This window comes from Apis mellifera, linkage group LG1 (genome assembly GCF_003254395.2).
Source record: "Apis mellifera strain DH4 linkage group LG1, Amel_HAv3.1, whole genome shotgun sequence".
Taxonomy (NCBI): domain Eukaryota; kingdom Metazoa; phylum Arthropoda; class Insecta; order Hymenoptera; family Apidae; genus Apis; species Apis mellifera.
This window is the reverse complement of record NC_037638.1, coordinates 15692217-15712688: the sequence shown is the minus strand read 5'-3', so window position 1 is coordinate 15712688 and position 20472 is coordinate 15692217. Positions and strand designations below refer to the sequence as shown.

Genomic DNA, 20472 nt, shown 5'->3' with positions numbered 1-20472 from the left:
TATCTAATTTGAAAAGTTTTTAACACTTTAAACCCTTTCCTGCCAAACGGCGAGATATCTCGTCGAACGAAGTGAGTGTCGTTCGATGAGATATGATATGGACGAGATATCTCGCGTTTTCACTTCGGGATACCTCGTCCGTATAGAATAATATAGATTTTTGGTAATAAAGAATTTAATAGAGAGAGACGAGATATCTCGTCCTTGGTAGCGAAAGGGTTAAGAGATGCATGAATACTAGAAAATGGAATTTCGTTCGAGATTGAACATCAGGTTTTCAGTTACCGTAATTTTGGTCTGTCCAAGAGCGGGCGGAACATCGAGGTCCTTGGGTATCAGTACGTGCCCGAAGTTGTGCTTGTATTGCACGCACCATACCGACAACCAGTCAATGTCGTGCACCGTCAAGTTCCCCGGCAAAACGATTTCGATGTCCTCACCTTGATACCCCTTCAATGGTGCCAAACTGTAGGGACGAAAAATTTTTCCTCCATTTCTCGTTAATTGTATAATTAATCGAGCGGGGTTACGCACCTTTTCCTCTCGTTTGGCACTTTGATGCCGAACGTGGTCGGCTCTGAACCGTTCCCAACCCAGAAATACGCGTCCGGCCCGGCACCATCGTAATGAAGATTCGGTATGTAAAATGTTTTGCTATCTAGAATGGTGATGTTCCCGCTACGGAGGCCGTGGGCCAGCCTCGAGAATTCTGGCAGCACTCTTGCCTTCGGCACTTTTAAATTTGCCGGGATGAAAACGTCGCCGAAATTCACCTACGATATATTAAAAAAAACTTTTTCAGCTGGTCACTTTGATAAAATTATCGAAAATTATCAGAATTGGTAGTATTATAATCGTTTAAGAATCGAAAAGAATATATAAATTAATAAGTAGTTGTAAAATATTAATGAGAATTTGAAGATATATCTTATATTGTTTTATTTTCAATTATATTACATGATGTATAATCGATTATGAGGAATAATGATCATACTGATGGAGGATAATATATAATTTTAATTATTTATTCGAATAAAAAATGCCAAGAGAAAACTTGAACAAAGGGAAGAGAAGCTTGAAGAAAATAAAACTTATAATTGTAAAAATTATACTTAGGAAGAGAGAATGAAATTTATATTGATTACTATAAAATAAAATAAATCTCACAGCATCGATATTAATCTTTTTATCAACAATTTAATACAGTCTCACAATTTACTTTCACTCAAAAATTATACAAATTGCTTTATATTAGAAAAAATAAAAAATTCGATACGAAATTTTCTAAATTTTTTCTTTCTCTCCTCTTCAATATTTAATAATTTTTTCCAAGTCTAGAAAATTTCAAGTTTCAGAAGAACGTATCGAACGTTCGATTTCCTCGTCGAAAGCAAAAGGATAGAGAAAGATATATACACACACATACATATATATAAAAAGAGAGAGAGAGAGAGAAAGAGAGGAGAGTTTCCGGCATCGAACAGGAACCGTCTCATCAACTTGTCTTTCAGAGAGGCCGCATATTTACACCCTGCCAGTCGAAAAAGTCGATCTATCATTCCTTACCCCCTCAAGTTGAAGCTGACGTACCAATAGGGGGTTGGTTTGGGATCGTTTATATTCTAAGTTCCGTCAAACGTCTGAATAAGTGAGACGGGAATGAGAAGTGTAGAAGTGGAATAACGATAGGGAGGAAAGGAGAGGAGCAGAGATGGGGATGATGTGAGGAGGGTGAAAGGGAAGAAAGAAAAAAAGAAAAAGAAGAAAAGATCTCGAGCGGGACCTCCGTAAAATCCGAGAAACGGATTCCATCCCGTATACAGAGTGATCTACTTGCTTATCCTCGGGGGAACGTTTTATGGGAGAAAATTCAATGCTCGCGACGATTTCTCAACTCATTCCGTAAACCCTGGACAAATCTATTTCGCGCACGCGATACAATTTTATATCGCTTCCTCTTTTGAAATTCCTTCTCCATCTTCTGTCTTTTCTCTGTCTTCATTTTAATTTCGTCAATTGAACAAATCAAAATGGAAATTTGGATTCTCAAAATGGAGGCTCTTCGTTATTATTCAGGGGAAAAAATAATTAAATATCGATTTTGTAAAACTCGCGATTTCAAAAGATTGGAAATTTTTCAACACTTTCCAAGGATAAAAAGTTTTTATCTTGTGTTACAATCTTTGTGAATTCATTATAATTGAATTTAATTTTAATAAGCCTCAACAATTAATTGCAATGATTCATTAGAAAAGCATTCTTGGTTGATAGTTTCTTTTTACAAATTTAATCATCTTCTTCAATTCGTTGAAAGATAATTTTTGGATGGGATTAACTATGTTGATGCATGTGTGATTGGCGTGGGCCGATTAACCAGTTCTATCGGTCTCTATTTTTCTATTGTCTTTTTTATCGACTTCTCGAAAAGTATGCCAAGAGTCGAAGATTGAAAAGTCGGTGAATATCTTGGACGTCTTCGATATTCCGCTCAAGGCTACTGTATACGTGGCCTGATTCCACGGTTTCGAGATGTTCTTTGGAACCGACTCCCAGACTTTTGTCTACAAAGGAATCGATACGTGCGATACCTTGAACTGACGATATGAGTTTTCCATATCAGGGTCGTACGATTCGTTAAATTATTTACTTTTCTCTTTCTCTCTCGATTCGAATTCTTCACGTTTTCAACTCGGCCACGAAATTTTCCAGGCAGCCAATCTCCTTGTAACTTTGCCACTTTTTTGCTCAGGTACAGAAAGATTGATCCACTAAAGAAATTTCGAAAATTTTTTGACTTACTAATTTATGGTAATTTTATTCTTTACGATCCTTTTATTTAATATTTGTGTAATATTCAATAACACTCGTAGATTAAAATTACTGAAATTGATTTTTAAAATGTAATGAGTTCTATATTCAAGTTATTCAACTTTATAAACTATTATAACGTATATTATCTATTTATTTAATTCTAGGTATTACTTAAATAATTTACCAAATAATAGATCGACTGTATTAAAAAATAATACATATCAAATTGTAACAACAAATCAATCTAAACTGTTCGAATATTCAGGAGATCTCTTTCAAGAATTAATCGCGAAAAAAAAAAGAAAATCAATTCGCTATTCAAAAGACTGGAGTCAACGGCAAGGATAGATTAATAATTTTCCGCCGAGACCAGTGGCTGAGAAAACTTCTTCATTAACCGACCGTTTCAAAAGGCAACATCACGAGGAAACCTGGCGTCCCTTTCAGAAATTAATCATCCACCGATGTACACGCGGCTTTACGAGCATTCAACCGACAAATTAACGCGCGCGCGCCTTTATTTTTCCAAATCTTTCTCCAACCTCTCGGAGACGTTTCGTTCCGAAACGAAAAAACGTTTTGCCGATCAGAAAACGAAGGGATTCCTTTTTTCCCCCGATCTTTGTCCCCGTCGGAAAATGGAGCGGCCTGGCCTCACTTCGTCGAATGCTAATACCATCGTTAATAATAATGATTATCAGCCAAGCCGGGCCGACGTCTCCCTTCACGAAAAGGGGGGGATGGAGTTTGAAATTTGCACGCGCATTAATCCCATTTCGTTTAAGGGCTCGTCAATCATATCCACCCTTAATATACGCACAAATGTGAGAGAAAGAGAGAGATAGATAGAGAGAGAGATGTTAGACACCAATGGACTAGAACTCGGGCTTAATGGTGTTTTGAGTGGGCACGATCTGCTCAAAATTGGTCCTTCGACGAGGATAGTTTCTGATACGTTTTCGAAGATGAATAAATTGATTGGCTCGTTGGTATTTCGTTGGTATTTTAAAAAATATGTCGCGATTTTGTAATTGTTAAACGAAAGGAAGGATGATATCGAAGGATAGTTTCTCCAGCTGATACGTTTTCGAAGATGAATAAATTAATTGTCGTTGGTATTTCGTTGGTATTTTAAAAAATATGTCGCGATTTCGTATTGTTAAACGAAAGAAATGATGATATCGAAGGAAAAGGGAAAGAAAATTTGGTATACGTGCAATTTAATTATATTGTAATATCGTGGGTTGTTATTCGGAGTAATCAAATTTGACAGAGAGCCACGTGTCTCGATAGTTGAATCTGAACTCTTGACATTAAATAGCCAGTTTATCGGATGAATACTTTTCCATTTGCGTTCCGTGGAATCGCCCACACGATTACACGTGTATCTTCCTTGAAATATTACATTTTTTCGCAATATTTCGATGATTAATAATTGGATTTCATTTATAGTCCATTTTTTTTCCACGAATAACCTATCTTTGTTTCTTCCTTTTCAGATCTAGTTGCAAGATCTAGTTATTTTTACACAGTTGAACTTTTTTATTTTCAATTTAGAAATAATTGTAATTTTTAGCCCTTTGAACAAAAGAATTTCTCTTATAAAACGGTAAGAATAAGTAAAGAATAAGTTTAGGTAAAAATATTACATTGTATTATATTATATTTCTTTAATTTCTCGATTATTCATCTTTTGGAAGAAATTTTCTTTTGATAATGAATGAAATATCATGTAATTAGGTAAAAATTAAATGAGATTAATAATTTCTAATGAAATATTATATGTAGTAGATTTCTTGTCAGGGAAAATTGTAATGATTGTAATGATTGCTGATTAAAAAATAATTTTTGGATGCAATGTTTTTCTAATAATTCAAAGAAATTTTTCACGTGCCGAGAAATATTTCAACCTCATAGATGAAATCTTCTCTTAAAAGAGATTGGTGATTCTTAGATTAATCTCTGATGGATACTCATTTAAGCACGAATATTATTTGATTTATGGCTACATTATTCACTTTAATTTTAATATAATTCATTTTAATCTTTTCCAGCCGACTCATCTGATCATTTGATTCTCTGACAGATGGACATTTTCTATGCGAAATATAGAAATTACGAATTAAACACTTAAATATTTGGGATAAAGAAGAATATATATATTTTTTATAAAAATTTCACTATTAAATAGTGTATATTATTAATTTAATTTAATTCCACTTAATTGTAACTTTGAAATTAGACGTCAATTTCGTTTAAAAAAATTTCCTATATGGATTTAATATTTCTTTTTTCTTTGCACAACTCATTAAAATTCATTTATATCCATAAAATGAATGGCATAGTGTTAAGCCTGATTTTAGATTATTACAAAATAGAATAAGGAAGTGAAAAGTGATATTTTTCAAAACATTTATACACTGACTCCTAAAATATTTCCATAATGCATTGGAAAAAGAAATAAGTGAAATTTTCTAGAATCAAAAAGTTCCATTAAAATCGTTCGATGACAATTTCGATGGATCCGTTGCAGGGAAAAGGACACGGGACAATTTATAAATCGGGATACGAGGGTCCCCATCAATTCGATACCTTTGATCTGATCGTTATAGACCGGTCCAAGTTTCATACGGGGGTTAGTGCAGCCCCTAATAGACTATTTATCTCGTAAGCCCGGATTTAGATTCGAATCGGGTTCTATTATGCAAGATTCTTAAGTCTGTGTATGCGTCATCCGTGTATAAACCTCTCAACCGTAATGTCTTCCGCGTTCTGTCGTTCTTCCACTTCTAAAAATTGTAAAAATATTAACGCTAATTTTGCAAAATTCATCTCTAAAAAAAAAAACGTTAAATATTCGAAAAATTGTATTTCGAGAAAACAATCTTTGTATATATATGATATTTTCAGATGAATCTACTTATTTTAGAGAGAGAGAGAGAGAAAAAAAAGACGTGATCGAGTCTCCGTTCAGTTGATTTGGATTAAGATCCACATCGTACCACCCCATGAACACAATTCATGGGGACGGTCCCCGTGGACGGAGGGGGTATACGATACGGCCGATGCTGATATACTCGTTATAGCCGAGGCGGGTTGGCTCGAACAGTCGATATTCAATCAAATAAATCCCCCTAACAAACTGGAGAGTCAGAGATAGCATCAAGAAACAATTCCGGAGAAAGAGACGCGACTATGCAACCAAGGGCAAACAGGATCCAATACTTCTGACTTAAAAAATATCTTTTCTCTCTCTCATATTTTTAACCTTCAAATTTTTTTTTTAATCTATTAAAAATCGTTTAAATTATTTCGATTACGTAAATATATTAAATATATTAAATATATTTTTTAACAAGCATTCATTTGAAAATTGTTCAATTGTTTCGTAAATCTTATTATTAGTTTTATGTTCAATTCTTTCTTCGGATATTAGGAAAATAATATCAAAGAAAAATTGATTCTAATTTTTTTCTTCCTCCTATTATCTCATTAATTTTCATAAATTTCATCATTAAAATTTTCATAAATTTCAATGACAAGATATTATAATAATCGCAAAGGGATCGGATGATTCATCCAAAAAGACAGGCCATAATTGTATATTATTTTAACACCTTATCAGCCCCGTATCGTCACCAGTCAGGCGCGCGTTCCCCTTCACATCGGACACCCCCTGTTGCGAGGCGCACGTTCTTACGGAAATTGAGACATCGAGCCTTGTTAGGCTCGATACCAACATCCCTTATGTTCTCCATCAAACAAGAGCAAACCCACATTACGTTGCAGCTCACTGCTACCGAGCCCAGGAATTCTAGTCTTCCGTGATTATCGTTCAAGGCTGTCTCTAACAGACGATTAAATTGATAACGCAGTTATCAGTGCTGAGATCTTGAGACGGTGGAAAGATCTTGTTTAACTAAATCGAAAAATGATTTTTGCTATTATTAAATATAACGAAAATTTATTTATACGAATATTAGTGTTTGATTATCTGAATTCTGACTCTGTTACACTATTATCTTCGAAAATAGATTTTGTATCTTTACAGGATAAATAAAAATTTGAAATGTTTAATCAAAATATGAGATAATTTTAAGATAATTAGTTATTGCAACATGTCAAATATAATTCTGATTCTCTACCCATTAAATATTGTATTTGCAAAATTGTTTCTTTTGATACACACAACTTTTATTTATCGAATAACTGTTGTTTTAATTGGATAAACACTCAAATAAATTTAATGAAATTTTCAAATATATTCTAAAGTATATTCATAAAAATAATTTATACAGGGAAGAGATTAGCTTAGACGTATCTCACGTTTTCGCGAAGCTCGCTGAAAAATTCCAATCCAACGACCGAGCAATTGGTTTTGGAATCTTGGAAATCGGACTTAAAAGGGACTGGTTTTCATCGGAGCAGCGTCCGTTGGACTCTAAGTAGGTGATAAATTAAAAGAGCCACCCCTCCTCGTAATTCCTCTATATCTTAGCCGGCGGATTTAATGGAACTTTTTTTTAACCGAAACTTTATACTAACCGGGGATAAGCCCCCCCGTTAAATACGTTCCACCAGTCTAATTACACGGATTTCTCGCGTCACTTCCAACTTCTTTCCTGAAGGCTGAGCCGGTGAGTTTCCACGCCACGCCTTGGGGGATTGATATCTACTCGAATTAACGAGTATAATCAACATTCCTATCCTTGAATTTTTCCTTCCTCTCTTCTTTTTTTTTTTTCGTTCGTTTTTTGAAAAAGGTTCCACTCCAAGACAATCGATCTACGTTTCAAATTCTTGGAAATTTAATTACAACCAGCGTGGAAGACAGTTGTCAGAAAGTGGCTGGCCGCGTGATTTCTGAATAGGGGCGACCAATTGCCAAGGTATACAAGCGGAGCAACATCAGCATCCAGACTCCCTCCCTATTCTGCACGGAATGACGAAACTTTCCCGGCTACGGGAGGACCGGTGGGCGGTCCTCCGGAATACCTGGAACTTTCGCAAGCTCCCGTCCAATCGGCGTGTCGGTGAGCGAGAAAGATACACACACACATATATATAAAGGGGATGACAGAGGGTGCGAAAGAGAGAGTCGGAGAATCGGTCAAACAGAGAGAGGATGAATGAGTAGAAGAAAGAAAGAGAGAGAGAGAGGACGATACACGAGGACGGTGTTAGAGTTAAAAGTAAGTTTGTAAAAGGAAATTATTACATAAGAAAGAGTGAAGTGAAGGAAAAAATCTGGAAATTGAGACGGAATAGAGAAAGAGAGAGAGAGAGTTCAATTCCCAACGAAAAATGATAACTTTTTGTTGAAGCACGTTGGTGGTCAGACACGAGGTACTAACTTCGTTCCACTTCGCCTCGTTCGCATTCATTTTGTTTCTCCCGTTTTCACCAACCCCAACCTCTCCTTCCGCATCATCGCCAGCCAACCAACCACTCTGCCCAGTATTTCATTTCCCCGTCTACTCGTGTGTACTCGACCACTTATGTGTATCCGAATGCTGCCTGCGCAGCTACTGTTCATATGTGCCGAGGAAATGCACGACTCGACCATCCCTCCCCCCCCCCCCCTCCTCAAAGCAGACAGAGAGGGAGGGAGGGTTACTTAGACAGTGGAAAAGTCCGGGGTGTGTTCCCGTACTCGTGTTAATTTTGCACTTTTCTCCGCTTTCCTTTTTTTCTTTTTTTTAAACTGGCCATTCTCCTCCGTTAATATTATCCGCTTCGGGGAGGGAAAAACTCTACTCCACGAGAACTCGGTCGATTAGCGTCGCGGTGTTAAAAATTCGATGGCGTGCCGTTTTTTTTTTCCAGGCGGGAAAGGGTAATTTTATAGTTCTGGCGAGGTTCCAGCGGCGCTTGCCATATATACGTGCGCCCTTATACGCGTGGTCGTGCAACACACAACCCTCGTTGCACCTGATGCACCGTTGCGGCCGCTTTGAAACTGTGTGCGAGGCTTTGGGCTGGCTTCAAAATGGCGCCCTGTTACGGTACACGCCACGATTCACGAGCCGCGCGATGAGTTACGCGATTAAATGCGAGTTTCCTTCTTAAAAAAATGTGCAATAATCTACGCACGATGGAAAATATTTGGTTGGGGATACTTGTTGGATGATATGGAGAAAATTTATTTTTTGACAAATTGCAGTGAGGATGAGAGAAAAAAATTGTTTCGCAGTAGTTTGGAAAGATAAATCGAGAATATGAAATAAAATTTTATTCGTTCGATTCGAAAAATAAATCATTTTGAAAATTGTTCAAGCGAGATAAATTTGACTCGTTCTTGGCTGGAATAAATAATCGACAAAGCGATTTTTTTTTTTTATTTAAAAACTTGTTTTCCATAAAATTGAATTTGAAAATTCGTTGAATCAATTATCTTCGTATATAGAATAATCTCTTGGCAATAATCCACTCGTATCCAAACGTGAATTAGTCAAAATTCATTTTTATTTGAAAAATATTTCGCTTGATTATTTTATTTGATTTGGCTCGATAAGCTAAGCTTCAAACGAAAAAAAAAAGTGTACTAAAATGTATATTTTGACTCACTTTTTTTATATAGAATTATCTCTCTTTTCCTCAACGTTCTCATTTTTATCGGATAATGAAAAAAAGAATCTAAATTTTATAAAAATTTCAATATAAAGTTATATAGACAAATATGAATATTTTAATTTTCATAAATTAAGAAGCAACATAGAAATAATCTCTAATCTGCTGATACATAAAAATTGCATTTTTAACATTTGCTTCTAATTATAATTATAAAAAAAGGCAGATTTCTAAACAAATTTTATATGATTCTTTTCCCTTATTCTCCATTCTGTAAACTGTTCTTTATCCTCCTACTTTTACAACTGGAATGAGCATAAAATATCTCTCCAAGTTACATTACTAAACAGAATAAAAGATTGTTATGATTGATTATTTTAATCTGGGAGAAGAAAAAAAAAAGAATGTTTCTCACAATTAGAACTGTGAAAAAGAGAGAGTAAAGAAATCAGAATGGAATTTATTCAACTCTTTTAATCCCTTTGATATCGTTTACCGCTTTTTATCAATCAGCATCGATAGTCCACTTTTAAAACGAGAACTAACAAGAAAGCTTTTTCACCCCCTCCCTCTCTATTTCTGCCGTTGGAAAAAAATCCTTGTTAGCTATGCCGCGGCATTGTCCCTTTAAAATTCAAAGAGTCGTCGCTTCTTTTCCCCAAGCCTCGATCGAAACTATTTCTCGATCTCGTCAAAAGCGAGAGAGATATCTCTTCGCTCTCTCCCGAAAGTCTGAGCGTAGCCATCGGCCAAGTCTTCTCAAAATGGCGGCTCTTTGAAGACGCGTAGCCGCGTAACGAGAGGGGGAGGAGGGTAATGGCCATTCATACCGAAACTATCGAAAAAATGGAGGAGGAAAATAAAAAGGAAAAAAGGAAAAACAAACGAAGAGAAAGGAAAGGAATTGCAATGGAATATAAGAAAATTGCGGGAAACAATGAGAGTAGAATAAAGGAGCGAGGTTCACAGAGGGACAAATCTGTGAATGAGAATGAGAAAACGACGACGACTACGACGACGAAACTAAATAATTTTTCCAAAAAAAAAAAAGAAAGAAAGGAAAAAAAAAGAGAGAGATAAATGGGAGAAGGTCTTTGCAGATATACAGCGGTATAAAAAGGGGGAAGCGGAAGCGAGCGCGAGAACAGTGGCGACAAGGATGGAGGGCAAGAATTTTGGAGGGAACGAGGACGCGAAACAGGGAAAGGTTAGACTTAGGATAGAAGTGAGGAGGAGGAGGAGGAGGAGGAGAAGAGAGGGCAGAAGGGTGGGAAGATAGAGACGAAGAGAAAGGGGAGAGTATCGTCTGCTAGCAGCCAGTCAGCCAGCCCCGGCCAACATCGACCCGGCGTACCGCTCTCTGCCCATGCGCAACAATTTTACCCAGGATTTTACTAGTGATGGGCCCGATCCAATTCACAACTTACAACTTACTTTTTTACAAAAACAATAACTCATCGAGGATGATATATCGACGGATTAAAAATTGTATCGTTGAATGGATCCCCGAGCCGGGGAGGGAAAAAGCATTACTAATTTAATCACCGTACTCGCCGATCAGGATATATAGAATTTTAACGAGTGCTCGATGTATCGTTAATGAAGGAAAAAAGTGTGGAGAATAATCCTTAAGATTAAAAAAGAAAGAAAAAAAAAAATTAACTCTGGTTAAACGTTGTTTCGAATATTTTTTTTTCGACTTCAACGATGAAATTTAAGCGGAACATTTTTTTTCATAAGTGGAATTTTTCGTGTTTAATAAAAAGTTTCCTTCTTGTTTTTCATCCCTAAGAGCGAATGTGATTGAAAGTAAGTATGAAAATATTTTGATCATTTCACGAGATTCATGGGAAATATATATATCTCGTCTCGTGTTTACAAATATTTCTTTTTTCTTTTTTTTTTTTTTGCACCATCGATATATTCAACGATCGCGTCAGCTATAAAATATTTGGAGACGATATTACCGGTTTCCGATCGACGATTAGCGTCGACCGGCTGGAAAGAGCGAAACGGGAATGCTATGGAGTGTTTTCCGAGAAGTCCTTCAACGTGACTGGAAATCATTCGCCGCTCCGGCACAATAAATACTGTCAATGCAAACGATTTATACGAGAGCTTTCGCTCATGTTTTCGCCTTGCTGTTCCGCACACGTTTTTCCGTCACAAAGACTGCGTAATCTATGACAATATTTTTTCAATAAAGCGTCGTATATATACATACATACATATATATATATATATATATGTAGTGACAAAAATAGAAAATATTCCTCATGCAATATAGGAAAATAGAGGCTTAATGAGAATCCTATTTTGGAGAGGAAAGACGGGTCTCGTCTCGTCTCGTGTTTAGAATCCGTTTGAAACGGTTATTAATTGACATTCTCGCGGGCTAGGATCGTCCACTTGGTGCCACAGGCAGTCGTACTTCGTCATCCAACCCCGAAAACTATAAGGCGTTTAATTAACTCCTGTGTTCCGGGGAAAGGGACGGGGAATTCAAATGCAAATGCCGTGACACGCCCACAGGACGACCCTTTCTTCTCTTCCGGTTAAAACACAACCATCGCCGAAAACCGGTGGTTGGAGCGATACCCTAGCCAGCTGATATAATTTAAATGCGCCACCGAAGTATAATCTGTCGTTTAGGGGATCGGGTTGATCGGATATCTTCGATTAAATTTATCTTCAATATTTTCTTCTTCAGTCTCCTTTCTTCTTTCGAATTAAAAAACACACATTTTATTTACTTAATATAGAATAGAAAAGAAGAATATTTTGAGAATGTTTTAAATATAAAGAGTATGAGAGATGAAATGTGATAAAAGTAAAAGTAAAAATTAAAATAAAAATAACAAGATTTTTATAAGAAACAAATGATTACGCAATTTAAAATTAATCGAAGATTGATAAAAATACTTGTTCAATTATTCTTCTAACGCGTACGAGATTCAAAGATAAAACAATTCCAATTCTTTATGTATTTCTGGTTGATTCTCGCATGCAGTAGTACGAGTGGCGCGATCACGCGTACCACAGTAGTTTATATCGCGCAATGGTCAGACAGAAGATAACATTCTGGGCATAGCTCACGATTCGTAGAGCAGATTTCTTGTGATTTATTTTTATTTATTTTTTTTTTCTTGATTGTACGTCTACCATTTTATCAAATAATGGCTTATTGGATATCAGAGAGAACTTATATCGAAGATATAAGTTGGATAACTGATTGAAAATCGGGAACAAGCACTTGTATAAGTAATAAAATCGATTCTTAATTCGCAATCTAGTCCGATCAGAGATTTATATTTTAAATATATAAGAAAGGAATGACGAAAGAAAAGAGGAATCGAGAAATAAATAGTATAACATTTTTTTTTTTTCGTGATGCATCAAGTATAATTTTATTCTATTGTATTTGCGATAATTAATTTATATATATATATATTTATTGTATATTTTAATGAACAAACATGGATAAAATATTCCATGATACAATATCGTTTATAGGACATCACAGTTGATATATTTCGCGACACAATATCGTTCGTACAATGCCACAATGCCAGTCGAGATATTTCGTGACGCAATATTATTCGTATGATGTCACGGACGAGATATCTCGTTTTTTTTTTTTTTTTTTTTTTTTTTTTTACATTTCATATACCATTGATGTTAGCCTTCGATGGACAACATTTTAAATTCATGAGAATATATACACTTCATTCATAAGGAATAAAAATGATTTTCTATCTTTAAAAAAATCTGATTTTTAATGAAAATTTATCCACGTAGAATATCTCTTTGCGAGTGAATAAAATCAATCCTCAAATTTTTACAGCAGATCGATAAAACAGAAGTTAAATACTTTTTCTGTACGAGATTATATTTCAAGAAATGAAAATAATATATCGAAGAACGTCTCACGTAGTGAAACGAACTACCATTCTCTCCCCTCGACACGACTTATTAATCGAACTTTCGTAAGATAAATGTAAAAACCGATACACCACATACATGGTTACGAAACAATTAAGAAAGAAGCAGGAAAGCGATCTTATTCTTTCACCGGTTTCACAATTAAGAAAAATAGAATCGCATCGAAATAAGAGATCGAGATGAAAGACCGATCAACGGTTTCAACCGTTTTGGATTCCTCGAGGAAACCTCGCGGATAAAATCCCCGGAATCAAAGGCTTCCCTTCCCCCTCCCCCAATCGCGTGTAAAAGTGGGACCACCGTTTTGGACGTTGGTCGAGCAAAGGGAGCTGGAAAAGAGAGAGAGAGAGGGAGGGAGGGAGAGAAAAAAATTGCTAAATCCTATCTGAATCAGTGGTCCATTGAACGGTGGTTTGATATCGAGCAAGGATATCTCCACGAGTTCTTTTGAAAAGGAACCCAACCGCTTCGACGATGGCGGTGGGTATAGCTGGGTGGAATACGAGGGGTGGAAAAGGAAAAGCGGAACAAGAAGAAGGCTTATTCCAACAATACATCCTTCGACGTATCGCAAGGGTATGCCGACTGATAGACAGCTCCTGTCTACCAGATATCCAAGCAAAACCTACCCCCTACTGTTGTACGTATCGGTCAGCCCCCCCTTCTTCTTCTCGAATCCTCAGCGAATCACGAACGGAGGGAAACAAGAGCCCTTCTCGGGGGGATCGTCGAGATTTTCCATCCAGTATTGGGAGAAGAACACGGTGTTCATTTGCACCTTTTCGTGCATGATCACTCGTGATACTTTAAGATACTATTTCTTTAAATTATTATTTTAACTTGAACGTGGAAGAAAATAATTGGACTGTGAAAATAATAAAAGAGTTGCACACGTATTTTCTAAACTGAATAAGAAAAAAATATTCTCTCGAAATATTTCCACACACACACACATAAAGAAATTCGTCCTCGAAATTCCAAGCTTTCGTGCTGTTTGAAATGGAGTATAAGAGCTCTTTTCTATATTCCTATCGCAAAATCGCGATTGTACATTTATCGTGTTTCCCGCCCCCTTTAGGCCGGCTGGTCTGGCTTCTACTCACGTCCCTGATCGGTGCACTCAACTCGAAAGAGAGTTGAGGGATCGATTTATACGAAAGACCGGAGCGATCACTTATACGGGACGCGTATCGTAACGGGACACCCTGTAGAATGGAGCATAGGCGGCGGACAGCGCGTTTTGCGGTGACAGAGCGTGTCTGATGGAGGGTTGTCACGGTATGGGAGCACCACCCCTCAGACTTCGATATTAAAGCCCTCCTAATATAAGAGCAAAAGCCTCCGCTCTCTCCACCGTCGATATGCCTGTTTCAAACCTTTTCCCTTTCCCCCGAAAATTTCCACCAAGCGATACCGACTGAGTGAGCGTAAGCCCGACCGGACCGTTCTCGATTCCTCTCGCTAAGCGAGTGGGCGTGCAAAAAGGGTGGATAGATTTATTCCTCTTTACTTTCTCGGTTTGGAATAAAAGAAAGAAAAGTAAATGAATTTTGCTCCTTTTTGCTACGATTATATAAATTAATACGAATGCAATGTTAATATCGTGTATTTATATTTTATTCTTTATAATAATTTTGATTCTTATATTATGTTGCTATATTATTTCTAATGTATGAATGTAAAATTAAATTAAAATAAATAAATTTCATTTTTAAAATCTTTCAAAAAGAAATATTATTGACATTTTATATATGGTTGGAAAATTAAAAATTATTGATTGAATATAAATTATTTAAATGTAGAGAAGAGTAAAGAATTTTTATGTTTTTAGAGAAGAATGTTTGGATTATTTTTCAATGAGCAAAGGTTATTTATTTATTTCCTCGATTAATTTTTTTAAATAAAAGTTTTATTTTAATAAAACGAATAGGAAAAATAGGAAAAATTATCTCGTTGATATAAAATGTTAGAAAATTAGCGAAATTAAAAAACAAATTAATTAGATATTTAATTAATAAACTGAGGATATTAATACTCCTATACTGTATTCATATTATATTTATAGTTATTTGAAAAATATCCTACCATGAATATCAGAATATTAAAAATACGGGATATTTTTTATCAATTACCATTTCCCAAACACGATTTCATAAGTTTCCTTTAACATCCTCGTTTATTTACCAATATCATTCATGTTTCATAACATGTAGACACAACCTGCCTGTTTATAAAAAAAAAATTGATCATCCCTATAATAAAAAATTAAATTAAAAAATGTATCTTTCTCGCGAACAATTCTGCTCGATCGTTCAAAATTCCTCTACGATACAACTGTCAATTCTAATTACAAATAATTAAATCATAATTAAATCACAAGGTCATCGACTCAAACTTGATTTAAAAAGCCTCGTAATTTTGTTGGTTCTTGAAAATAGAATCTTTCTGACATTATGAATCGTCAAATCATCGACTCCTACATTTGTACGCATTTAATTCAGCGATTACGCGAAAGATCACGCGATTAACGCCGAATGCTCTGGTTCTCCTAAACGGGGCGGAAAAAATAGAGAGCAGAGGGGGGGGACGGGACGACTTAAATGCGCGCTTATATCCGCGTGCACACAACGAAACAACGAGACAGTTGTGTACGGACGTGCGTGTGCACGCGCCCCCCGATCTCGGCTTCCGTATCCATCTAACACGCGCCATTGACCACGAATGCACGTCCGATAGGGCGGACCTTCTCAAAAAATCAAGTTATCTCCATTCTCCGCGCATCGTAGGGTTTCGAATAAAACGGGGGCTGGCCCCCCTCCCCCCCTTCTGTCGCCGTTTTCCTCGCCGCGGCCAAGTACGTCGTACAAATTTATTGGAAACGCCGTGCACGAGGTGGTTACGGAGGATCGCCGCGACATTCGACGAGACGAGGGAATTTATAAGGAAGGGAAGGTGAAGATTTCCTTGCAAAAAGGATTTGTACGGATCGAAATTAGTAGCGAATCTAAATTTCATTAACGAGGAGGTTTCAAGTAAATTTTTCGTGCGAAGAAAGTTAGTGAGTTTTTTTGATTTGGAAAGAGAAAAAAAATATTTTCTACATTCTTTGCTCATTTTTATATGTATAACAATTTTTGGTAATAATTCATTCATATGAGAAATTAATTAATTTCAATTGTATTTTTTAAAATGATTTTTAAACTTGATTTAAAAAGGAAGTCTTGTAACTTTGTTGTTTTTGAGAATAGAATCTTTCTGATATTATGAATTGTATTGTAAGATTATCAAATTTTAGAAATGAATCAAATATGGAAGAAGTCATCAAATAAAGTCATTAAACTTGATTTTTCTATTTCAAAAAAAAAAAATACAATAAATCAATATAAATGGAACGTCTTACACAAATTTGGAAACAATGTTGCAAACGGATAGAATATCAAAGAAATAAGCTTTCATTATTATACATTTTTCAAGAAATCCTCTGATCACCACAAGCCTAAATCATCACTATTAACCGAATATATATAAGTATATATATATAAGTATACTACTTACTCCTCTCTTACACATACAAATCTCCACATCGTGCATAAAGAAAGAAAGAAAAGGAAAATATTCGAAAAATGTTCTTCACTCACTGTGAATCGACGACACCAAACGCTCAGCCATTTGATGTCCCGTATCCGTTTCCCGTCAGGCAGCTTCAGAATGATGTCTGTGTAGTTGTACGATTGGAGCACCACCGGGTCCCTGTGTGGACAGAGTACAACAAGAAGAGAAAAAAAAAAAGAAAGAAAGAAAGAAAAGAAAAGAAAAGAAAAAAATAGGCTCGAAGGCGTATATAGGCGTGCACTATATAACATTGTGCTCTATAACTATATTCTAATAATACCGCATTTCCCGCTGACCAGTTTTTCAACCTGGCTAGATCGATTTGGTCGGGGGGAGGGAGGGAGGGGGTGGGTGATACGCGTCGACGATTTTGGCAAACAACCATGTATCGATCGTATTCGAGCAGTGGAGACGTGGAGCTATGACGCTGTCCTGGTGGGACACAGGAACAAATACTTCTAATACCGTCATCCTCCTCTAATAATCTTCGCCCAATTGGATCCCCAGTCGGAAACGAGACATCATTATTGTACGCGGCTCGAGTCTCTCTTAAAAAGACTCGCTTTTTAACAGAGGGGGATGGAAGAAGAGTCTTAGACCATTTGTTTTCGCCGCGTTCGTCTTCCATCGAATTTCACTACGGATGAAAGAGAGAGAGTGGCGAGTCGAAACGTAATAAAGTGCTCGCGCGTACGAAATCCGAACGAGATCGCTGTATAATTCCCGTTTTATTAACTGCACCCCCGCAATCCCGTTCTCTCTTTCCATCCCCCTCTTCTACCCTCTTCGGCCACCCCATCATCGACGCGCACAACAAGAGTCTTTGAGTTTCATTTCATCCCTTACGGTTATGCCGCTTACGTCCAACAGCCACCCCCGCCCCCCTCTTCCTCCTTTCCCGTCCCCTTCGCCGTTTCCATCGAGCGTCCATCACCCTGACCGCATACGCAACTCCGCCATTTTTCTTTTCTTTTTTTTTTTTCTTCGTTTCTCTTCTCTCGGGGGAAGTCGAAAAGTGAGAAGAGAGGCGACGAAATGGGGAATTCGAAAAGAGGGTACGATATAACGAGGAGACCGTATAACGAGACGAGAGTATTGGCTCTCGGGGAGTGAAAAGAATTTTCTTCCTACCTGATCTTCTCCATTTCCGGATACGGGACGATGTATCCCTGTGGCGTGGGCGTTGAGGTGTTCCCCACCCAGAAATACGCGTCCGGTCCGGTCCCATCGTAGCAGAATCCTTTTATGAATATCGTCGTGTCGTCCACTGCGTATACGTCCCCCTTGATTCCGTGCGCGTAGTTCTTCAGTTTTCCGATAAATTTCCCGTAATAATTGGGTCCATTGTTGGCGTGACCTACGATAATAATAATTCCATTAATCGATACCAAACGAAATATTAGAAATTAATTTTAAACCCTCTTTGCATTTCAATTATCAGATGTATATATTAGAGATTAAGATTAATTTTTAAAAAGATCTGAGTGTTGGATACGCAAAAAGTAATCGTAACACATGGAAAATAATGGATTGCTTCTTATTTTTCAATAGAAGAAATATTAAAGATCGATGTTTTGTGATACAAAATAGTATGATAATGTGTGTAAATTAAATATTGGACGACAAAATGAACATATTATGATAATATAATAGCGAACAATTAATTTATTTTTATCATTTAATGAAATATATACAACTATATTAATTGTGTTACCGATATATTTTTAATATAAATTTAAATCGATTATAAATAAATAATTCACAATACAAAATTAAGAAAATCTATAATTGTCTTTCGTACATAATATCAGAGCCTATTTCCTTTTATATCAAAATATTTTCATTCGTTTAAGAAGAAACACATAGATATATACCTCAAAATAAATCATCCTTTACAAGATCCTTTATCTCTATCCATTGCACACGATAGATTTTAAATATTAATTATATACAATTTACAGAATAAATAATTTAAAAGCTTCAATTGTTACTCTTTCCAAGCTTCATGCAACATAGACATTTACAAACGTCGGGAAATACGGATGAAATTGAGTCTAACCGAGTGAGACGGTGAAAAGATGCGGTCGGGGGCCTCGTTTGAGGCGTTGCAGCCGCTCGCGGCTGGAAAAGGGAGGAAGTACGAGGTTTCACCCTCGTGATATAGGTTGGACGCATCACCGCCCCGATACAAAAGCGCCGGTGGACCGGTCGGCTGCGCCGCGATTTGCATGAATTTCATTTCATTTGCTCGACAGGGCCCCCATAAAGTCGGGCGAGCGGATGGATCGGGAGGGAGGAGGCGGTAAAGATCATCGGGATGGTTTGTAACGGTGCGAGGGTTCAGACACGGGGAATCGTCTTGAAACGCCCTCCCCCCCCCTTCCTTTTAGATTAGCGGTTCCGTTTAACAGCGTGAAGCCCGGGATCGGGGGGATTCCGCGAGATTGCTCGCGATAAGATTTATTTCCTCTTCTCCCCCTCCCCCCTCCTCCGTTTTTTTTATTGCCATCCATCGAAGGATCGTGTAATTCGCAAAGGATGCGGAGAAATTCAATTTACGATTTTTTAATTCATGTTATTTGATTATTTGTAAATTCATTGTTAAAAACATTTTTCATAATTTGAAACATAGAGAAAAATATTCTTTGCAGTTTTTAATTTTCCAAAGTCGCGAAAAAATATCTTTTTATTATAAGAGAGTTTATATATATGTGTGTGAATATACTTTTCGTTAAAAATTTTTTCATAATTTTGAAATTCATTAGTATTCTGTAGAATATTGATTGAAAAAAAAAATAAATATATAAGGTTAAAAATATTCATCTTTATGAATGTTAAATATAAATATTATCGATTACATATATTCTGATTTCGTGATTAATTATGAATTCATTTTTCAATTTAATTACTTTATTATTGTTGAGCAAATTGTTCGCCATTTCTCAAATCAACAAAAAATTAGATAATATAATCGGGTTATAATAACAGAATCGTAAAAAGTGGAAATTTTTCAGTCACGCGCTTCGGTTCTTTCTCTTTTATTGGTAAAATATGGCAAATGGAAGATAAAAGTGGGAAAGGACCATCCTCGGAAGCAAAATACTTTCGATTCGAAGTCGAAGAATAGTCAATAGTTGACGTTCCTTCAGATTGTCTCTTCTTTTATGCACACATATTTTTCCAGAGATCAAATGTTATTCGGAAAGATCGAAGGTATGTATTCAACATGGCGGCTTTCGATATCGTATTTTTTTTTATGGTTATAAATTATTCGGTAAAATTGATGGGATATTCAAAAGTGCTACGCATCGTTTTTTTATAAAATATTTTCGTTTTCCATAAACACATGGTGTTAATATATTTATGGAAAACGTTTGAAAAATTGATTCCAGAGAGATGAAACAAACAAACGCAAAAATTGATGTGCGAAAATATCGGTTGAAAATTTGAGTTAGACAAAGCGAGACGTGAATAGAGAATAATACCTAATATAAATAATATTTTAAATAATATTTTAAATAATAAATATTATACAAC

At 36.2% G+C, this 20472-nt stretch overlaps 1 protein-coding gene across 5 annotated transcripts in view; it reads right to left on the bottom strand.

Moving 5' to 3' along the window:
• LOC410021 (protein Skeletor, isoforms B/C) overlaps positions 1-20472 on the bottom strand; it is a 60714-nt gene that overhangs the window by 7525 nt on the left and 32717 nt on the right. For all 5 annotated transcript variants that reach the window (XM_016913442.2, XM_016913443.2, XM_016913441.2 and 2 more), the window contains exons 3-6: positions 18067-18292; positions 16962-17073; positions 535-773; positions 286-466 (exon numbers count right to left, since the gene is read on the bottom strand). In XM_016913442.2, the coding sequence (XP_016768931.1) occupies positions 286-466; positions 535-773; positions 16962-17073; positions 18067-18292 (758 nt within the window). The remainder of the gene's footprint in view (positions 1-285; positions 467-534; positions 774-16961; positions 17074-18066; positions 18293-20472) is intronic.